The sequence below is a fragment of the Monodon monoceros genome, unplaced genomic scaffold, assembly GCF_005190385.1.
Source record: "Monodon monoceros isolate NGI ecotype Baffin Bay Population unplaced genomic scaffold, NGI_Narwhal_1 Super_Scaffold_13, whole genome shotgun sequence".
Classification (NCBI taxonomy): domain Eukaryota; kingdom Metazoa; phylum Chordata; class Mammalia; order Artiodactyla; family Monodontidae; genus Monodon; species Monodon monoceros.
In genome coordinates, this window is record NW_021703769.1 from 80,616,994 (window position 1) to 80,638,463 (window position 21,470).

General features: G+C 52.9%; 1 protein-coding gene across 1 annotated transcript in view; it reads right to left on the reverse strand.

Annotated features, from left to right (window-relative positions):
* Positions 1-21,470, reverse strand: part of LOC114894863 (myosin-16) — a 55,892-nt gene that overhangs the window by 13,777 nt on the left and 20,645 nt on the right. Inside the window, exons 18-33 of the mRNA XM_029221966.1 lie at positions 20,976-21,096; positions 17,567-17,703; positions 16,151-16,232; positions 13,849-14,022; positions 11,956-12,183; positions 10,835-10,939; positions 8,351-8,437; positions 7,983-8,128; positions 6,567-6,657; positions 6,061-6,117; positions 5,315-5,401; positions 4,780-5,025; positions 3,785-3,902; positions 2,385-2,512; positions 1,813-2,009; positions 135-267 (exon numbers count right to left, since the gene is read on the reverse strand). Of these exons, the coding sequence (XP_029077799.1) occupies positions 135-267; positions 1,813-2,009; positions 2,385-2,512; positions 3,785-3,902; positions 4,780-5,025; positions 5,315-5,401; positions 6,061-6,117; positions 6,567-6,657; positions 7,983-8,128; positions 8,351-8,437; positions 10,835-10,939; positions 11,956-12,183; positions 13,849-14,022; positions 16,151-16,232; positions 17,567-17,703; positions 20,976-21,096 (2,137 nt within the window). The remainder of the gene's footprint in view (positions 1-134; positions 268-1,812; positions 2,010-2,384; positions 2,513-3,784; positions 3,903-4,779; positions 5,026-5,314; positions 5,402-6,060; positions 6,118-6,566; positions 6,658-7,982; positions 8,129-8,350; positions 8,438-10,834; positions 10,940-11,955; positions 12,184-13,848; positions 14,023-16,150; positions 16,233-17,566; positions 17,704-20,975; positions 21,097-21,470) is intronic.

Sequence of the window (21,470 nt, forward strand, 5' to 3'; positions counted from 1 at the left end):
CTGCAAACCCTGTCCTCCACCCTCTTGGGCCACCTGTTCCTTCTTGCTAACCCAACATGTGACAGTCTCATCCAGCTTCCCGTGGGCTGTTGGACCCAGCAAATGGTCAGCCTTGGAGCATTTGGCCCTCTGACCTTCTCCAAGTCGATGGTGAGGTCCTCAACTTCTGCCTGGAGTCTCTGTTTGTTTTTCTCGAGGGAGGCGGCTCGGGCCTGGGCGGCTTCAGCCGTCTCTTCTGCCTCCTGGAGCCTGGCGGCCAGTTTTCTCCTGTGGATGAGAGCAAGAGAGGCCATCAAGGAAACATAGGCACCCACGGGCAGGGGAGCCCAGCATGGCGCTGAGCTCTGGTGTCACAATGGAAAAGATGCAGATAAAAACAGGGGTGTTTGGCACAGAGCAACCAGTGTCCAGTCATCCATTCCACAAATATTCATTGTTTCTGCTCAGTGCCAAGTCCTATTCTAGGCATTAGGGAAACAGCAGTGAATAAAACAGACTAAGATCCCTGCCCTCAAAACTTCTGTTCTAGGGGCTTCCCTGGTGGCGCAGTGGTTAAGAATCCGCCTGCCAACTCAGGGGACACGGGTTCGAGCCCTGGTCTAGGAAGATCCCACATGCCGTGGAGCAACTAAGTCCATGTGCTGCTACTACTGAGCCTGTGCTCCTCAACAAGAGAAGCCACCGCAATGAAGACTGAACCCAGCCTAAAATAAATAAACCCAGCCTAAGATAAATAAACAAATAATTAATTATATATATAAAAAAAAACTTCTGTTCTAGAGGGGGGACAGAATACACAACAAAGCGACATAAGCACTATGGGAAAATAAAGCAGGGAGGGGACACATGTGCAAAGGCCAGGACCCTGTGGGTGTCTGGGGAAGAGGTTCCAGGCAGAGAGAGGGGAGGGTTTGAAATTGAGGTTTAGCTCGGAGTGAGAGCCTGGGGTGGGACCAGGCAGCCCCCGTAGCTCTCAATAGAAAATATTAGAAAAGGGCTGGAGGGCAGGAGGTGGAGCTGCAGGAAGGCAGGTGTAGGCTCAGCGAATAAAGAGTGCCAGATAAAGATTGATGTCAGCTGGAAGGCACTGCGCTTATGCTGTCACCACAAATTCCAGTGGATGGAAGGCACCAGTGGCAGGCTGGGGTTCCCTCCCCGCCTGGCACCAGGGGCTCACACGCAGGCCTTCCCTGGGTGCCCTGGCCCACGGGCACCCACGCCAGCCTCTTGTGCAAGAGGGCAGCTCTGAGCCACGTTCATGTGTCCACTCTTGTTTCCTCAGGCCCGTCAAGCAGAGCGTTTGTGTCTCTAGTTTGTGAAGGAAGAAAGCTCAAAGGACTTGAGGGCATTCGCCACAGAGCTGGGGAACTGGCCGAGGGGGGACCTCTGCCACGGAGCGTGGCCTGTGTCCTCTCAGCATCACCGAGGGGCCTCACCCCAGTCCCACCAGGCCCATGGAAGCTTTCTGAGCACTTCAGAGGCAGAGAAGCCCTGCCTGGAGGCAGATCCCGCCCCCCCACCACCCTGACTTCCCTGCAGGGAGCCTGAGCATTTCTGGGCAGAAGATGTAGGTAAGAGAGCCCTTGAAGAGGGAAGCTGAAAGCAGTGGAGCATGCAGTGCGTGACCTGGTGAGGGCACGAAGTGGGCTCCCTGTCCTGACACTCGTCCCCCCTTTAAGAGGAGCCCCTGAACTGCCCTCTCCTGGGTGTGGCCCTGGCGTCAGCTGTGGCTGTGGTGCTCAGACCTCCACCTTGCACCCACCCGCCAACCCGCTGGCCTCCCCGGCCCTTCTGGCGCAGGGTGATGCTCACTTGGTCTCCTCCAGCTCCTCGGTCCTCTGGATGGCGTCCGTCTCATACTTGGTCCTCCAGGTGGTCACCTCGGTGTTGAGTTTGGACACAAGGCGCTGCAGCTCCGACTTGCCTCCCTGCTCCTCCTCCAGCTGCTCCTTCAGCAGGTCCAGGTCGTGCTTGGTGTTGGCAAGACTCACCACGGCCGTGCTGCGGGACTGCGGTGACCAGACCAGCCTGTCAGGGCCCCCCAGCCTCTGTGGCACCCAGGGCCATCACTTAGAGATACACGACGTTGGATCAACAGTACAGCGGGGTAAAGGCAGGGCGGGGGGCGGTGGGGGGAGACACAGGAGTCTACAACCCAAACCACCAGGGTTTAACTTTCCTTGATTTCTTCCAATTACTATCCACAAGGATACGTAATTCCGTTAATTTCATTTAGTCGCACATATAGCGTATTCTGGTTTTGTTGTTAACTCTTTTACTTGCAGTGGAATCAAATATTTTTCATGTTCCTTCTACATCTTCATAACATATGACTTTCTTCAAGGAGGCAGCTCTGTCACCCCCTACCTCACCCCCAAACCAACCTTGGACTCTTCATCCAGCTGCCTCTTGTAATCGTCCACCTGTGATGTCAGGGACGTCTTTATCCTCAGGATCTGATTAAGCCGGCTCTGGGATTCTTCATATTCCCGGCTCAGTTCACTGTTTTCAGCTGGGCGAGAAGGGAACGGGAGAAGCGTTGGGTGGAGAACTAGCTCCCCTGCCAGATCCTAAGCCTTGCTCCCAAAGTGCCCATCAGTATAGTGTCTTGGCCAGCTGAGCTGGAATGGGGAGCAGGGCGACCACCATATCAGCTGCCCAAATCTAGTGGGCCCAGGAGGGGAGCAAGTGCCCAAGGGTAGTCACCATCCAGGTGATTTGCATGGGATAAGCGGCTTCAGATAGCGAAGCCCCTGGCAGGAGATACAGCAAAGAAGTTTGGAGAAAACAGTCGGGCGGAGAGTGTTTACTTTGGAAAAAAAATGCATTTGTCACGGTCCCAGAACCTACACTCCTGTCATTTGTGGACTGCTCTCCGGAGCCAGAGGCCAGGAGAAGGTGCATGAGCCAGAGAACCAGCAAGGGTTCCCAGTTCTGCCCTGTATCTTTGGTTTTGTGACCATTGGCAAGTCACTTCACCTCACTGAGTTTCACTCTTCTTATCCATCAAATGGGGATATTGATTTTAAAAAGTATTCAGAATGTGGAAAGTAAGGCCAAAGGAGGTTCTCTGGTGTCAAACGAGAGTGTTGTCTAACTGGTGCGCCTCAGGAGCGTTAACTTCTCGAAGGAAATGCACCTTTGCTTGACTTAACTGTTGACCCTTTTTAGAGCCCAGACTCTGCGAAGTCAGACGTTAACTTGCATATTGACGAGTTGCAAATTATTTTTGACCTAGAGATGCAGAGAATTTCTTCTGGTAGAAAAAAACCCCAAGTCAAACCTAGAGGTTGCAGTATTATTGCCGCATAGGACATGAACCAGTTTTGCATCTAACTCAGCAGAGTTACTGAAACATTCCTTTCCCGACTGGCTGTGTAAATCTCGGCCCCCTCAGGTGCTTTTCAAAGGCAGTTTTCCCATTTTTCTGGTTCCCTCATTAGTGACACGTGTTCGCTTTACGTTAGTAGGCAGGTCATGTTTGAAAATGTTTGAAAATTGTGTTTTGTCGGTATTACTGCTCCTCCTGCTGATCTCACGGGGTGGCTGAGAGAACTGATAGGAAAACGTTTTGGACAGTGTTCCCTGTTTTACACTGTAAAGATGTTACTTGGAGCACTCAGTGGGAGGAAGAAAATCTTCTCGTCTAGTCACAGGGGATGTGGATTTTCCAAGGTCAAGGAAGCTCTGGGAGGGCACCCAGGTACTCTTTCAGTTTCCTTGAGGATCCCCACTCCTTTCCATGCACTGTTCCTTAGGAAGCTGTGGGGAGGGGAGAGCTCACCTTGGAGGCGGGTCCTGATGGCGTTGATTTCCGCCTGGTTCCGCTCCAGCTCAGCCACCTTGGCATTGGCCTCTGATAAGTTATCTTCCAGCTTTCGAACGTGGGCCTCGGCATTCATCTGCTCAGGGAGAATGAACCCAGTGGGGAAATGGGGAGGACCAGGCCAGGCCCTCCCTGCTTCCCAGCTGCGCTGCCCTAGTGCAGCCTCCCAGGCCACCTACCTCATCCTTCTAGAACATCCCTGTCTCAGAAACCTCCAGTGGCTCACCATTTTCTATCAACGTAAGCCCAGAGCCTTTGGGTTGGCACACAGCCCCTCACTTCCGGGCCCCTGCTGACCTCACTCGATAGGAAAATGCCGGGAGCCAGTTAATTTAAGGAAAAATACCAGCATTAGAGCAGGCGTCTGCAGATAAAACAGGAACTACGAAGATGCCTCGTGAGTGTCTGAAGTTTGGAGACACTAGTTGGCTGGGACCTGGACCCCCAAAGCATCATCCCTGCTCACCTTTGGAGCACCACCCGCCACTTCCCTTGTGTCACAAGAAGACTCTTCCTGTGGCAGGGGCTGGATAAATGCATGTTGAGTGGCTTACTTTAATTGTACTTAATTTTCTTTCTTGCCACATATCACTTTTTCATCGTGGCGATGATTGTTTCTCCTACTAAGTCTCCAACTCCTGGAGGATATAGTCATACTAATGTCATGATGATCCTAATAGCTCACATTTATTGAGCTTTTCTTACGTGCCAGGAACTGTCGTAGCCCTAACAACAGCACTATGAGGTGGGGATTATCATTATTCCCCATTTTACAGATGGGGAAACCGAGGCACGGTTAGGTTGTGCACCTTGGCCGAGGTTATACACACAGCCAGTGGGGTCTGCGACAGGTCCATCTTGGTTCCCTTCACAGCATCTAGAATGGACCTCGGGCCTGTCGGGGGACTCAGGGGATATTATTCGTGAAGGCTCTGCGGGGTGTCCCCCCTCACCTTGGACTTCTGTATGGTCTCCACGCTGGCGTTGAGGTCGTCGATCTCGGCCTTCATGACCTGCTTGTCCTTCTCCAGCTTGGACTTGACCCTCTGCAGGTTCTCCACGTGCTCGGTCAGCTCGGCCATGGAGCCTGTGTGCTTCTTGCGCAGTGTGGAGGCCGCTGCCTCGCTCTGCAGGGCCGCCTCCTCCAGCTCCCGCCGCAGCTTCAGCAGCTCGGCCTCCCGCTTGCGGTTCTGCTCGATCTGGGGCGGAGCAGAAGAAGGGTTTGCGGGCTGGCCGGTGCTGGCCTCCCTGGGGCATTCAGTCCAAATCCCACCTGCATCCACTGAACCGAGGAGCCCCAGAAGAAAGTGGACTGAACCAGCCCCCTCTTGCCTATTCTTTATCATTGATTGGTTTCTCCTCAAGGGAGCCCCGGGAATTCAGCAGGAACTAACTGGTCCTTATCCCCCTGCTCATCGTCCAGCATTTGTTTCTCCATGCAGGCAGGCAGGCAGGAATCGGGGTTCCTGGACACCCCGAGGATGGTACCTGAGCAGATGTGGCTCCCCCAGCCTCTTCCAGCCTGTCACTGAGGTCTTCGAGGTCTCGGGACAGGTCACTGCGTTGTTTCTCCACCTGGGGGGAGATGGGATGACACTGACCTTGGCCGTCCAAGAACCCCTGTTTCTCTGATAAGGATTGTGATCACCACGTGGCGTCTGTGAGGCCAGGGGCCTGCGCTTGGGGAGCTCTGCACTCTGCCCGTCACCCCCCCACACTCAGCAGAGGATGCTGTCTGTCCTCTTCCCTGCACTGGGGGGGCCTTAGTGCCCATCCTGCCACCCAGCCCAGCTGGGCTGAAGCTGGAGTTAGGTGTGTTACGATCCATCTCCCTACAGGATCCCTGCCCTCAAGCCTTCCTCCACTCCTGGCTCTTCCTTTCACACCTTTGTACCTGTGCACATAAGTGCTATTTGATTCCCTTTGCCTAGAAACTCCTCCCCGCCTCAGCCTGTTGAATGCAGTCTTCCAGTCCCCAGGCTAACATTGCCCACTCTCCTTGGACCGCACAACAAAGAGCATCTGTGCCTCTTACGTTGTCATTAATGGGCACATGTAGCACAGTGCCTGGCACACAGTAGGTGCTCAAGAAACAACAAGTCCTTTCCAACCGGAACCCCATCCTCCTCCCTACTGGTTTCTCAACAGGAGTTTCTGCTCGTTGTTGGATTGTGGCTTCACTGGGTCCTTTGCCTCAGGAAAGGAGGGAGGAAGCGTAGACGCATCTCACTTACCTTGGCTCTCATTGCCCTCTCAGCCTCCAGCTCTTCCTCCAGTTCCTCGATTCGGGCCTAGCAGGCAAAAGGGCAGACAGAGCGGGGCATTTATCTCTCCTGGGTGAAGTTAGAGACCCACCTACTGGCCTTTTAGAATGAAAATGATGGAAGGCAGCTAAGTGTATGCGGGACGCTGTCAAAAGCAGAGGGAAGCGGGCCACAGAGAGTGTGTGCAATGGTCCTGAGGCAGGAGGGAGGCTGGGGTGTGTGAGACCCCGCAAGGGGCCAGAGGGGCTGAACGGAATGGTGGGGGAACGGTGGGTGACAAGCCAGGGAGGGAGCAGGGGCTATTGTGGAGGGCCCTGTGGCCACTGTGGGGACTTGGAATTTATCCCAGCATGAGGTGGACATCAGTCAGTCTCTGAGGACTCTGTGGCAGCAGCAGATCAGCTGATGTGAGCAAAGGTGCAGGCCACTGCACTTCAAAAGAGGATCTGGGTCTCCTCCATCCCGCACAGACAGACCTGGTGTTCCTTTAGTTTCCGCTGCAGCGTGGAATTCAGAGACTGCTCATCCTCATATTTAGAGTTGACAGAATTGATTTCCATATCTCTCCTGCAAGAGAAGGTTTGACCTCCTGAGGAAAAGCTCTGAGGCTAGACCAGCAAGCTGGCACGGGAGTGGAGCTGGGGCTGCCGGGGGAGACCTTGACCCTGCTGAGACCCACTCAGCCCTGACCCCTGGCCTTCTCACCCTACAGATGAGTCGCCCTACAGAGCCCCAGGATTTGCTCCACTGGTTTTTCACTCACTCATTCATTCACTTGTGCATTTATTAATTTGCCTTCAATTTATTGAGTCCCTCCTGGTGCCAGACATTGTCTGGGGTTCCAGGGACACATCAGTGAACAAAACGGACAGAAGTCACTGCTCTGGTGCAGCTTACAGTCTGGGGGCTCCAGAATCACACAGATGCTTGGCCTTTTTAGGGAAAACGTTCCTCCAAAATCTTTCTGCAAAAGGCTGTCTCCTGATGTGAGTTCCACGTGTCAAGAGCCACGTGTGAGAGGTAAGATGCCAGAGACCAAGCAGGTGGGGAGGATGGGCAGGGTCACCCGCACCTTCTGGGTGTGCCTCCCAAGAAATGTGCTGAGATGCAGATTTAGCTGCACACGCCCTCTTGGCAGCCTGTGGTACTTTAGAATTGCCCTAGCAAAATGTACTTCAAAGATGCGTTGTCCAGGGGACTTCCCTGGTGGCACAGTGGATGAGACTCTGTGCTTCCAATGCAGGCGGCCTGGGTTTGATCCCTGCTGGGGGAACTAGATCCCACATGCATGCTGCAACTAAGAGTTTGCATACCACAACTAAGGAGACCATGTGCCACAACTAAGGAGCCCACCTGTCACAACTAAGACCCGGCACAACCATATAATTAAATAAATAAATAAATATTTTTTAAAAAGATGCATTGTCCAAATTCTGCCCCCTAAAAGCTTTCCTTACCTGCCTCCTTATCTCCATCCCTTCAGCCTCTTACTCAGTTCCGGTTTATGCTTGGACTATTGCAGTAGTTGTCTTCCTGCTTTCTCCACCCCACATGTGCTCCATGTTATTACCAGGGTGATATTGCTAACATATCCCCTCAACTCTCTGTGATCTTTGAGAGCCCAATTTTCAGGTTTCTGCATTGCTTAGTACCTGTGTCCTTCCCAGCGCCCAGCAGGCCCTGTGTGAGGCTGGGAACTCCCTGAGAACAGGGAAGCACCTGCTCCTCCCTCCCTAATCCTCCGAGCTGAGCACAGTGCCTGGTACAGAGCAGGTTCAGGGGACATGCACTGATACACATGAAGCCCTCAGCAGAGTGCCTGGCGCCGGGTGCCATCCAGGAAGTGCTAGATATTGCTAACACTGCTACGGGCAAAATGAAAGACTGCGTACTTTTTCACCACCTCCTCGAGATCTAGCTTGGACCGCTCCATCTCATTGAGATTGTCAATGGTCATCTTCAAGTCACTCTCAGCTTTCCGGCGAGCTTTTTCCACTTCCGCCCGGATTTTCTTTTCCTGTTCCCAGTTATCCTCCAGCTGCGGAGACAAAAAATACAAAAGAAAGTAGGGTGTGTGTGTGTGTGGGGAGGGTTGTCTGAGGCCAGAATGCAATAAAGAACCAGACTGGGCCTGGTTCCTTAGCTGTGGCATCAGAAAGGGCCTCACTTCCCAGTTTCCCAAAATGTATCTGAGGTCCCTGTGACCTGGGACAGACCTGACCGTCGAGCTATAGAATCAGACCCAACGACGGGGCATTACCTCATGGATCTGGGTGCTAAGCTTGCTGTTGTTCTTGGTCAGATGGTTCACCTTGTCCTCCTCGGCTTGCAGGTCATCAAGGGTTTTCTGGAAGGAAAGATACACGTGTGTGTCCTGTGAGGCAGGCGGGAGCAGCTGAACAGATCTGGTTCTCTGCCATCACTTCCGAGCTGAGTTGATGATGTCAGGGATCAGTTACAGAGCGCCTGCTCCTGGGTGGTGGGTGAGGCCACGGTACACTGATCACCCGTCAGCCACAGGTGGGCCCCTAGGGGTCTTTTGGGGGCTCTGGTTCTCCACGGGGCATATAGGAAATTTGGGGGGTGTGGTGCTTTTGGTTGTCACAATGATTGGGGGCCTCACTGGTACTTTGTGGGTGCTTCCAGGGACGCTGGACATCTGGCCTTGCTCTGGATAATGGGTGCCATGAAGAATAATTCTGCATTTCACACACTTGCTATCCCATTCAGCCATTCACGTAAGTAAACAACTATTTATACTTTTCTGAACCTAGAACCTAGTACCTCTTTGCACATAACTCAACATTTTTTTCATTTAGTATACACTACAATTTTAAAGAATGATCTACCATGGAAACTAAGAGAAGATTTACTTCTTGTTGTTAAAATCGCCCTGAGAATTATTCACTGTTTTGTAAAATTGCATCACTGGTAGCAACCGCACTTGGCTACCTGAGTCACCAACACACCCTCGGGTGCCCGTCTACAGCCGTCAAAGACGGGCTTGGGCAGGCAGCCCTCCTAGATCTGCCTGAGCTTTTACACTTTGACAGCCCCATTATTTATTATAAATTACTTTCATTCATTTCTCCTTTTATATGGAAGGGCACTCTCGATTTTTCTGAAGTTATATATTAGTTACATTATTATAGTTTTCAATTCAGGATAGTAAGAGGGCGTTCCAAAATACAGTTGATCTTCATTATCCGTGAATTATCTATTTGCCGGTTTACCTACTCGCTAAAATTTATTTGTAATCCCCAAATCAATACTCATGGTGCTTTCGTGGTCATTCGTGGACATGCGAAGCGGGGCATGTTCCCAGCTGAGGTCGGATAAATGATGCTCCGTCTCCTTGGTTCGTCTCAGACTGCAAACACGTGTGCTTTTCCCAGTCTATGTAATGCCACGTTTTCTACATGTCAGTGCTCTTTGTTGGTGATTTCACTGCTTACATTGGCATGAAGCACAGTTCTGCAGTGCTGTCTGGCGTTCCTGACGCAAGAAGGCTGTGATGTGCCTTGCAGAGAAAATCTATGTGTTGGATGAGCTTCATTCAGGCCTGAGATACAGGGGCTGTTGACTGTGAGTTCAATGTCAAGGTATCAACAATATGTACTGGGGCTTCCCTGGTGGCGCAGTGGTTGAGAGTCCGCCTGCCGATACAGGGGACACAGGTTCGTGCCCCAGTCCGGGAAGATCCCACATGCCGCGGAGTGGCTGGGCCCGTGAGCCATGGCTGCTGAGCCTGCGCGTCCGAAGCCTATGCTCCGCAATGGGAGAGGCCACAGCAGTGAGAGGCCCGCGTACCGCAAAAAAAACAAAACAAAAAAACCCAAAGAAACAATATGTACTAAATAGGGTGTTTTTCAACAGAAATACACATAAAACAAGATAATGTATTGATCACCATCATATGTATGATGTATTGATGAGTTGACGAAAATGCTGTGACTAGAGGCTCGCAGGAAGATAACCCTGTATTTCCCCGAGAGCAAAGGTTCAGTATTTGCTAATTCAATGACTCTATAGAACATCGCTACCCCGAATAATGAGAACTGAGCATATTTGCTATAACGGGGTTCTGGGTTTGATACGATGGTGAGTCACAGTCTAAGAGGAGGTGTTTCCAGAGACGACAGAGAAATGTGCTCGGGGGACATATTGTAGATTCATGATGTCAGCAAACACAGGGATGAGGGTCCATTGTCTAGTTCTGGGCTTCAATTTGCTCCTGGCACCTGTGTCTAGGCTAGGAGGTGCTCCACGCCATGGTCAGCACTGGTGTGGTCAGAGTTGGCTCCACACTCAGGAGCAACTGGAACAGTTGGGTGGGCTCCCCATGACCTCAGGAACTCATGCCTGTTGTTGCCGCAACGAATCAGGGTTCCCTGGTGCTTTAGAGCTCACAGGGCACTTCCATACGCCCACTTCATCCTTATGACTCTGGGAGCATCCCTCCCAGTGTGCCTGGACCATTCTGAGGCATGCCTGCTGTCCCCTTTCACTCTGAAACCTGTCCTAGTTTGGGTGATAAATGATATGTTCACCCCACTTAACAAACCTGGAAGGAAGGTAGCAAGTGACTGTGTCCACTTCACTGATGAGGGCATTGTGATGTAGGGAGACACTGTGACTTCCCCAAGGGCCCCAGCTGATGGGCGGCAAAGCCGGGATTCGAATGAGGGTCTCCTGTCTCCGAGCTCCATTTGCTTCGCCAAGAGGAGAAGTGGCTGGTGCCTACCTGGTGCAGCTCCTCCAGGACCCTCTTCTCCTTCTGGAGCTTGGCGATAGAGTCTTCTCGAAGCGAGAGGTCCCCAGTCAGGGTGCGGACCTTGTGATCCAGGGCCTGGAGATGGGGCGGCAGGGGAGAAGCTGGACTTTAAGGCTGGGAACACGCTCAGGGGGAGAAGGGGAGGAGAGTACTTGCCCCGAGAGAGGGTTCTCAGCTTGGCTGTTCCCCAGAGCCACCTGGGAGCCTAAGAGATACCGATGCCCAGGGCACAGCCCAGCCAACCAAGTCAGAATCTTGGGGGTGAGGGGGCAGAGAGAACACTGTCAGGCCTTGGCTACTCAGAGCCTGGTCCTTGGACGGCAGCCGTGCCTTCGCTGGGGACTGTGTTGGAAATATAGCCCCTGGGCCCCGCAGGACCTGCTGGCCCAGAGCCTGCGTCTTATTGAGGTCCCTGTGGTTCGAGTGCACATCAAAGCTGCAGATGCCCCGGCTTAGGCAGCATCCACCTCCCCCTGCTCGGGGACCCCACCCACTGTGAGATAGGAAGGGGGCCTGGGACCAAGGGCGAGCCAGACGGTACCAGGAGTCAGGGAGCCACTTGGAAGGCAGCAGCTGCTTCTTTGGGCAGAAATCCAACAGCTAAAGGTGACCCCACCTTACAATATGGTTGCTTCCTCTGGGAAGGGGGAGGGGTGGACATGGTGCTGCAGAAGGATGTTCTGTGAGGGGCTCCAGGGATGCTGAGGCTGAGCGGGCAGAAGGCCAGGCAGACGCCCAGGAATCCCAGGCACGAGGAGAACCAGCCAGGCCTGGGCGTCCCCACGAGGGGAACAGCTCTCAGCCCCCTGAGTCAGCTGCTCTGTCCAAACAATGGACATGTGCTCCGTCTGCTCTATCCGACATCGTAGCACTTGCTGCGAGCGGCTACTGAGCCCTCCATGTGCGGCCAGGTTGACCGAGGAACGACATTTGAAATTGTACTGAATTAAGTTAAAATAGCTGCATGTGGCTGGTGGCTCGGGTCCCAGGCAGCATAGCTGTATGGGCTCTGGGTGTGGCCCCTGCAGGGCAGCGGGCTGGGGGTTCCCTGGCCCTGGGAGGAGCAGGGTCTGGCCCAGGGGCCTCCCCACCTGCTTCTCCTTCTCCATCTTGGCCAGCGTGGTCTCCAGGCCCTCCAGGTCCCGCTTGAGGTCACTGAGCTCTCCCTCCAGCTTGCGCTTGGTGGCGCTCAGCGAGGCCGATGTGCCCTCCTCCTCCTCCAGCCTCTCCCGCATGTCAGAGATCTGGCTCTCCAGCTCCATCTTGGTCTTCATCATCTGGGTCAGGCGCTCCTCCACATCTATCAGGTTCTCTTGTTCCTGGTGGAAGAAAGAGAGTATTGGTCAAGGGCAGGGGCCGGGCACCTGCAGGGGAACGTGCTGATGGATAGGCCTCGGGCTGATGGGCCCCCAACAAACGTGTCCTGGGGGCTGGACAGGGGCTGGCTATCTCTGAGCTTCTTGGTGACGAAGGCTCGTCCAGGAGTGTGGTCCCCAGACCAGCAGCAGCAGCATCACCTGTGAGCCGGTTAGAATGCACAATCTCAGGCCCCACCTGTGACCTGTTCATCTGAATCTGCTTTTTAACGAGATCCCAGGTGATCAGATTCACCTTAAGGCGTTAGCAGTAGCCTAGGAGAAGCCCGGGCCACTCAGGCAGGACGCCTCTGTCCGTTCAGGCTCTGCCATCTCATCCACTGATCCCATGTGGGCCTGTGCTTGCATCCGCCAACGTGGAGGGGCATGTCTACCCAAATAACTCCCAGCATTGATTTAGCACTTCCGTGTTAACAAACCATTTCCCGTCCCTGGTTTCTCCTTATAACAACACTGAGAAGCAAGCCAGACAGGTGTCATCTATAAGCTAGGGTTCAGAGATGAGGGAACCAATATGCAGAGGGGGTGGAGTTGTCAAAAGTCACACAGGCAGTAAGTGGCAGAGGAGGGACAAGCGGGGTGTCCACTGGGGTCTCCCTGAGATGGGGTCAGTGGTGAAAGACAACAACTGGCCATGGAGTCAGAAGACCAGACCAGCTAGATGACTTTCGGTTCGTGGCATAAATTTACTGAAATTCAATTCTCTGCAAAATAAGGGAAATGATCATCGTGAGGCATAAAGGGATGGAGCACATGTGGCACTTCTATAAACGGAAGATTCTTTTATCCTTGCATTCACGCTCGGCCTCAGCCTCCCCAAACATAAAATGAGGGTCCTAGCCTGAGCAACTTCTCAGGGGGGTGGAGGGGATGGGAGAAAAGATGTCAGAGACAGCTTGGGGAAAATGGATAGCTAATGCAAGTGGCTGACACTCTCTCGGCTGAGGAGACATGACTGTGACAGAGCAGGAATGACCAAGATGGGACTGGACCCCTCCCAGTTGTGGGTCTTCTACTGACCGGCTTGCAACCTTGATCAAATCTCTAAAGGTCGGTCAAGTGGAGTTTCCTACCCTGAAGATACACATGAAAATCGGGCGTCTTATGAGGTGGTTGTGAAGCTCGAATCAGAGAAGGAAGGACCCTTGTAAACCAGAAGGGTCACGGCAGTGAACCTGCTCATCGTATTGGGAGTCAGGCTCCCCACAGAAACTAGGTCATATGTTCTCCCCTCTGTGTTTGCACTTGATGGGCGAGGAAAAGGAAGCAGAGAAAAGAGGGCAAGTTCCCTAGGTCCCCAGGGAGCCAGGCTCACCCCAGAGGTGCTCCTCCCACCATCTCGTGGCCCCCATGTCTGGACGATCCCCCAGGCCCAGCATGTACTGTATGTGTGTGTCCTCAGCCTGCTGCTGTGGGCGAACAGGAATTTGATGGAGACTTTTTGGTAGTTGGGTCCAGGATGACATGGCAATGAAAGAAAGAGAAGGCTGGGAATTCCCCAGCGCCTGGAAGAACACAGCTTCTTAGAAGGCCACTCTCCCTCCTTCTGTGGGTCTGACTCTTGCCAAGGCCCCCAGCTCCTGCCGCTGCCCCCAGGGCCCCACGTACTGCCTGCAGCTGGATGGTGAGGTCATTCTTCTCCTGGCTGAGCGTGGCCATCTTCTCCTCCAGATCCTTGATCTTGTCTAGCAGCTCCTGCGTCTTGGCCATGGCGTTCCTCAGCTCCTCCTCCTTGGCCTTCATCTCCTCCTCTTGCCGAGCCACATTCAGGAGTGGCTTGACCTGGGTGGCGAGCAACACTGCAGAGTGTTAGGGAGATGGGCTTTGCCGGGGGCTAGGTGGTGGGCTGCTTTGCCTTCAGCCAGGAATAGTCGCTCCTCTTCTGCACCCACAGCACGTGTCTGGACCTCTCTGTGCATTTGGCACTTCTCATCCTGCAAGAGTGCCTGGGTCCATTGGGTCCTCTGCCCTGCTAGACCACGAGCCCTGCCCTCTGCCCCTCCCCATCTCCCTCCTGCCCTCCGTGTCTCTACAGCACCAAGCAGAGCGGGCAGGACAGGCCCTCGGGATATTTCCTGATCTATGGATACATTATTCGGGAGCGCAAACACCATGGATTGGGGAGAAGGAATCGCCTCTCTTTCAAGATGACAGATGAACCTGTCATCGCCAGCCTGGTCTGTGGGGATCTGGGATACTGCAGTGCAAAATTTGCATAAAAAGGTGATAGTGGGCTTCCCTGGTGGCGCAGTGGTTGAGAGTCCGCCTGCCGATGCAGGGGACACGGATTCGTGCCCCGGTCCGGGAGGATCCCACATGCTGTGGAGCGGCTGGGCCTGTGAGCCATGGCCACTGAGCCTGCGCGTCTGGAGCCTGTGCTCCGCAACGGGAGAGGCCACAACAGTGAGAGGCCCGCGAACCGCCAAAAAAAAAGGTGATAGTAAGTATCACTTGCAACTGTGTTACACTTTTTATCCAGTGAAAGCCTCCCCCAAGGTGTTTTTTTCCATTGATTCAGCTTATCTGACTTAGTTAAATAAGATTAGAGCTCACTTAACACGCTAAGAGTAAAGGATTTTAACTTAATTTTATGTTTTTACTTATTGGAACAGGATCTTGCTCCGCTATGTTTAATTGGTGAAGTTTTACTTTCTGGTAAAGAGCAGAGAAGTTTCTAGGCTCTGTCTCCTTGTCATCTGTGGTCACTTATGTCTGGCTTGGAAGGAATCTTAAAGGCCGTTGGTCTGAGGCTTCCCAAAGGGTAATACATACACTGAGGGGGCAGGTGAGATGGATTCAACCTTTGCACGGAAACCTTTTGATTTTCATTGTTACATGGTTACTTTAAAAATAATTTTGAAAAGTAATAGTTTAATACATGATTTTGAAAAGTAATAATTTTTAAAAATGAAAAGAACTCGTGAAATCCACAGTTTTATGCATAACGTTTGCTTAGGGTGAGACAGGTAAGGATGTGAAGTTTCCTTTTAAAATAAAAATTTCGAAATAAAAAAGTGAGTTGATGTAAAGAAAGAAGGTCAGTCATAGAACAGGTGGGGAAAGTGCCATACTGACTAAATTTGAGAAATTTTTGTTTAGATCCCTCTGCCGTCTCAGGCCCTCCAGTGGGCCGGCCTGTGCATGGGTACCGCTGGGGATGCAGAACTTACTATCCCTCCCTTTCAATTTGTGGTCAGCATGGATTGTTAGAAAGTTCTTCCCTATGGGGAGGGGAGAGAAGCTTCTGCTTGAGTTGTCGGGGGCTCAGGGCCCCCTAAGATGACCTGGAGCCTGTGCCAACCCTCCACGTAGCTGCCCTGAACACCCCGCCCCTCAAGACAACACTGCCCTCCGGCCCCCTGAATGCGGCAGCCCTGCCCCCGGGTCCAGTGCCGTGCTTCCTTGTAACAGGGACCCCAGGTGGGACGCCATACCCCAGCGCCACTGGAGCCTCATGCAGTAGGTTGGTTCGTGGCCTCCTGCATTTGCTGAGGGTGGACTGGTTACTTGGGCGCCTGCAGCCTCCCCTCCTGGCTGACTCACTCATCCCCACTGCTGCCTCAGAACAGCCTGGGAAAGGAGAGGTCGGATCCCATGATTTCCTAAAGTCCAGGACTTCACTGAAGGAGTTGAGATGCTTTGACATGCCCAAGGGTGAGGCACTGCGCACCAAGCCCACTTTTGTGGGGAGGGGGCTCTCTGCATCCTAGGTGGGTTTTATTTTGAGAGATGAGTTGAAAGGTGGGAAGACACACTATCGTTTTTCTCAGGGAGGATTCAGCTCCCTCCTGGAAGGAGGCTACACTCTTCCTCCAAGGTGCCCTCATTTTCAGACTGTCCCTGCAGCATCCCGCGGCCTCCCATCCCCAGGAGGCCCCTCCGCCCAGGACTGCGGCCCCTCAGTCCTCACCTTGTTGTAGAGCTTCCACCAGCCCCAGAAACGCAGCTCCAGGAACTTGCGTGTGTTCCGCTGGATGACCTTCAGGCCAATTCTGCAAAGAAAAAAAAAAAAAAGAAGGGAAGAATCCAGCGTTGCATGGGTTAAAATGAAGGCATGGGGGTTGGGGGGGGGGACGGGAGACTGGCCTCCCCGATGGAACCAGCTCCTCCCGGACAGCTCAGGGTTGAGCTCATTTCTTCCTGCATTTCCCTCCTTCTGCTCCCTCACCGGAAATCATCCGTTAGTCTCCAAATCCCATCAGTCTGCGGTCTCTGGAATCAGCCCTCCTTGTCCCTGACAGCTTCCTTCAGCTGTCATTTACTGACGATCTTCTGTGCACTGAGTCCCACCACTCAGCCCCTAACTGGTGTCCCTGCCTTTGGCCGGGGTTAAAAGGGCCCTGCTGGTGGATATCAGGACTTCATTACTGTTATTATTTATTCATTACTGTTACTATTACTAATACTATGACCACAAGAGCCAGAGTCAACCACAGGGCAGCCAGGGCAGCCAGAGCTATTTTCTAATGACCATTTTAGGGAGATGGCTGAGAAGCACAATTCTGAGGGCAGCGATTTGGGACAAGGATTTCTGGCTTCTAATCCTGACTCTTTCTGCATGGACCTGGCCCAGTATCTTAACCCCTCTGATCTCAGTTTCCACATATGTAAAATGGGGGTGCTGATCCTACCACATCCCTCTCACAGCATCTTCGTATGGATCACGTAAGGGGAAGGCTGTGAAAGTGACTGTAAAGAGAAGGGTTTATATTAGGTGGTCCCTGTTAGGAGTTGAATTGTGTCCCCTCTGAAAAGATACGCTGAAGTCCTAACCCCCAGAACCTGTGAATGTGATCTTATTTGGAAATAAGAGTCTTTGCAGATGGAATTAACTTAGTTTAAGATGAGGTCATATTGGAGTAGTGGGGGGCCCCTAACCCAAGATGACTGGTGTCCTTATAAAAAAAAGGAAGACCATGTGAAGACAGACACAGAAGAAGACCTTGTGAGGACAGAGGCAGAGATTGGAGAGATGCAGCCACAAGCCAAGGAGTGCCTGGGGCTACCAGGACTGGAAGAGGCAAGACAGGCTTCTCCTCTCGAGGCTTTGCCTGCCAACACCTTAATTTCAGACTCCTGGCCTCCAGAATCATGGGAAAATAAATTTCTATTTTAAGGCACCTGGTTTGTAGTACTTTGCTAATGGCAGCCCCAGGAAACCAACACAGGCCCCAAAGAGGGTTCTTTGGGACAACAAAGACATTGGCACCCTCCCTATCTCACTGCCCAGTGTCACTGGTGGAGCTGAGCACTGTGTGTGTGGAGGGGTCCCTGGTCATTCCATGTGGATGGTGTGGCTTCAGTGGGCCTGCCCCACTGGTGCTACCTTCGTTCCAGCATCTTCTTGAACTCAACCCTCATGAGGAAACCCCGGAGCCGACACTGAAGCATTGTCATGATCTTGGCCAGACGCTCGTCTCGCATGTCCTCGAGCTTGGCCAGGACGCCTGCTCGGAAGAACACCTGGGGAAAGACACATGGATGTGAGAATAGCCCCTCTGTCACCAAAGCAGCTGCTTAGCGGGGAGTTCGCAATGAAAGAACAAGAAGTGCCGACGGGTCCTTCGGAGTTCAGAGACCCTGGGAAACAGCTGACCCTGGCCTGGACATCTGCACGGCAGGGCATGCCAGCCTCAGCATCTATTTCCTCTTGCTCTTGGACACTCCTGTGGGCTCTAGTCCTGGCCTTGCAGTTACTAGCTGGGTCACCTTGGACATGCCTCCTCACATCTTAGGGCCTCAGTGCCTCATCTGTGAAATGGGGTTGTTGACCCCTCCCTTAGAGGGTTGCTATAAAAATTAAATGAGATAACAGGGAAAGTACTTCTGCAAACTGTGAAGCTCTGAGTAAAATGTGATAGATCGTTTGGATCTTCACTGCTACCTATGGTGACTGCCTGGCAGCAGGGTGCCAACAGGCCTTCCTTTTTACCACTATGCAAAGCAGCCTTGGGACAGTCATGGTCCCACGGGATATGGGAGTGGGAAGAGGGGATAGTGGTTCAGCAGGGGGAGTTGACCTTCTAGAAGGGGGACAGAGTTTTCCCAGTGGTGCACAATTTCAGGCATCCGGCTCTGTTCTATGAGTGGGACTCGTCCCCAGGAAAAGAAGAACAGCTTTGCAATGCATGTTAGAAAGGGCCAGAAACACCCAACCTCAGGGCAATGCGAATTAAGGTCACAAGATACCAGTCCCCCTCCCCCGCAACCTGCAACACTGAAGACTACTGATAAAACAAGTGTTGGCAAGTATGTGAATCAACGAGGGGGTGGGTGGTGAGTAAGTACAGTTTTGGAAATTGGTTGTCACTCCCTCAGTGTGTATCTCAACCCTGGCTGCACATCACCCCCACCTGGAGGGCTTTGGAAAGATGCCGTTGCCTGGGCACAGGTGACTTCAGTTTCTGGGGTGGGGAGCTCAGGCATCGGTGTTCCAACCTCTCTGCCCCCACCCGCAGTCTAGGTGATTCTCATGTACAGCCAAAGTTGAAAACTTCGTTCTAGAGAAATTCTTGCATAGGGCCATGTGTGAGGATGTTGATAGCAGCATTGTTGGTAACTGAGAAAAGAAGGAGCAATCCAATTTCCAAGGACAGGAGACGGGACAGGTGTGGCATGGCCATCAGAAGTCCTATGATATGGCTGTGACCATGAACAAACGTCACATACCAGCCAACAAGGATGAATCTTAGAAACATGATTAAGTGACAAAAGCATGTCAGATAAGAGTATATCAAGTGTGATACTTTCATGAAGCTCAAAACCAGGCAAACCTTGGGCCATGTGCATATGTGATAAAACTGTTTTTGAAAAGGCAAGGGTACAGTTAACATTCAGGACAAAGGTTATTCCTTGGGGTGGGGAGGAAGGAGAGGAAAGAGATGTAAAGATGAAGTTCTGGGTTTTTAAGTGGGCTTATGGGTGATCGCTTTATCAGTGTGTTTTATAATGCACCATATTTTTATAGGCTTCTAATAGGACATGATAGAAACTTCTGGAAGTATAGAAGGAATCAGGAGACCCACACCTGGCCTCAACCTGCTTTGGATGTGCTAGGGCACCTTGGTTAAGTCACTCTCCTTTGGGGGAACGTGGTCTCGTCTCCTGTCCAGTGGGAGTGCAGGACCCCAAGTCCTTTCAGCGCTGGGAATCTCTGATTCTACACGTGGGGGCAGGGATTAGAGTCCCCAGATGAATATAAAGATGTGGATGCTTGGATACTGACAGGGAAAGGATGGAAAGGGATGCTTCTTCCCTCTGCCCTCTCCCCACCAATCGTAGGGTAGAGACATTGGGCTTGATATTTCCAGATTAATTGTGGTTGAGGTTTGGTCTTTGAGGAGCAGTGAGGCAAGCATGTGGCTGGTGGGGAAGGCCCACGTGAGCCAAAGCCAGGGATGCGGACACAGTGTACAGGCAGAGTCATTCTGTTCTCTGTTCTGCCCCTGCCGCCAGAGCCTGCCTGGCACCGGGGAGCAGAGCAGTCCCCAGCAGCCCCAGGCCTTTACCTGGACCTGAGGTGCCCCATGCAACCCTTGAACAACAGCAAGATCAGTCTGTCTGCCCAGGGGTAGCTGTGTCAGATACAAGTCACATGACTTCCCTGATCCCATGACGAGGGGCCTGAGGCCTGCCCTGTCCTGCCTAGTTCTGTGAAATTGGGCATGTCACCTCTATGTCTTCTCCAGGCTTTCTTAAGTTTCCCACCCATCAAAGGTAGGGTGGGGGAAGGAGCTGGTCTCTGAGGTTCTCTCCAGCTCAGGTATTCAGTGATTCTGTGACAAAGCCTGAGAGTTCCCATAAGTCAATTTATCTCCACACAGCACGTCTCAGTGGTGCAGGAGGCCAAAGCTAATGGTTCTGGCAGGTTTGAAGGCAGTATTACAATCCTGCTAACACCAATGGCTACAAAGCAAGCTGTAGGGAGCTAGGGACTCTTTCTGTTCTGTCCACCTGCGTATCCCTAAGCCTAGAACTGTGCCTGGCACGCAGGAGGCACTCCGTACGTGTTGGATGTACATGCAGCTGGGAGCTTCCCTGGGCGTTGTGCCACACCAGGCCCACGGAGAAGCTGGGCCTGCCTATGCCCCCCACGAGACCAGGACGGTCAAGTGACCCACTCCATGCTGCACGGCAGCAGGCTCCGAGCCTGAGGCAAAGCCAGGGCCCCTCTTGCATCACCCTGACTGTCACGTTGGGGTGCAGTCTGGTTGGGCAGGTGTCGATGGGCACCTCCCACCATCAGCCTGGCCCTTACAATCCTGACAGGACTCTGCGGGGCCAGGAAGTGGGACAGACATGGGCTCCATGAGTCAGGATCAGGCGGCCGCTCGGTCTGAGTCAACCCTGACTCGCCTGCCAACTCAGGGCTGGGACTCGTGGTGTGGGTGGGCTGGGATTAGGGCGCTTCACCCCCAGACCTCGCCCACACACGTACCGTGGTGCCCCGGTCCAGTCCAGGACCTTGATTCCGATCGGCTGCTTTTATTCTGAGAAATCTGTGGCCCATGCAGTCCTAATATTCTCCTGTTTATTGAGTACCTCTCTGTCTGAGCTGGGTTCTCACGCACGCTACTCCCAATCCTGTGAGATTGGCTTTACCAGCCCTGATTTTTCAGAAGAGGGCACAGAGGCTCTCAGCAGCTGAGGGGCTTGACCACCTGGTCTACGGCTGAGCTGGAATTCACACCCTGACACCCACCTTCTTGGGACAAGCCTGAGTGGGAAGACCCTACCTTGGTGTGTCCGATTTTGTATTCATTCACATCCAAGTCGATGCTCCCGAGCAGCAGCTCTGAGGCCTTCTTGTTGTCCATGAACCCCTGAGAAATCACGCTGGGGTTCAGCACTTGGTACCTGTCGGGAGAGGCGATGGCAGTCCCCATCATCCCCAAGTTGGCAGCCCAGGAAGTCCACCCTCAGTTATCATCGACCTGTGAGGTGGCCTTCAAATCAGGGATTAGACTTGTTTCGCAGAGGCCCATGGCAGGCAGAGGGAGGGGACTGACAGGAGACGCTGGGGAGTAGATGTCGGTGTGGGTTGGAAGTTCAGCGGGGAGATGGTCTTAGAAATGAAGGCACCAAAATCTTTCCTTCTTCATCTTTTCCTCCAGACATGGGAGAACTGCTTCTTTTCCTGACCTGCCAGTAGCTCCCTTAGTCCTTCCCCAGCTAGGAACTTCAGAGGGCTTGGACAAGATGACCTCTAGTGACCCTTCTTGCTCCATCAA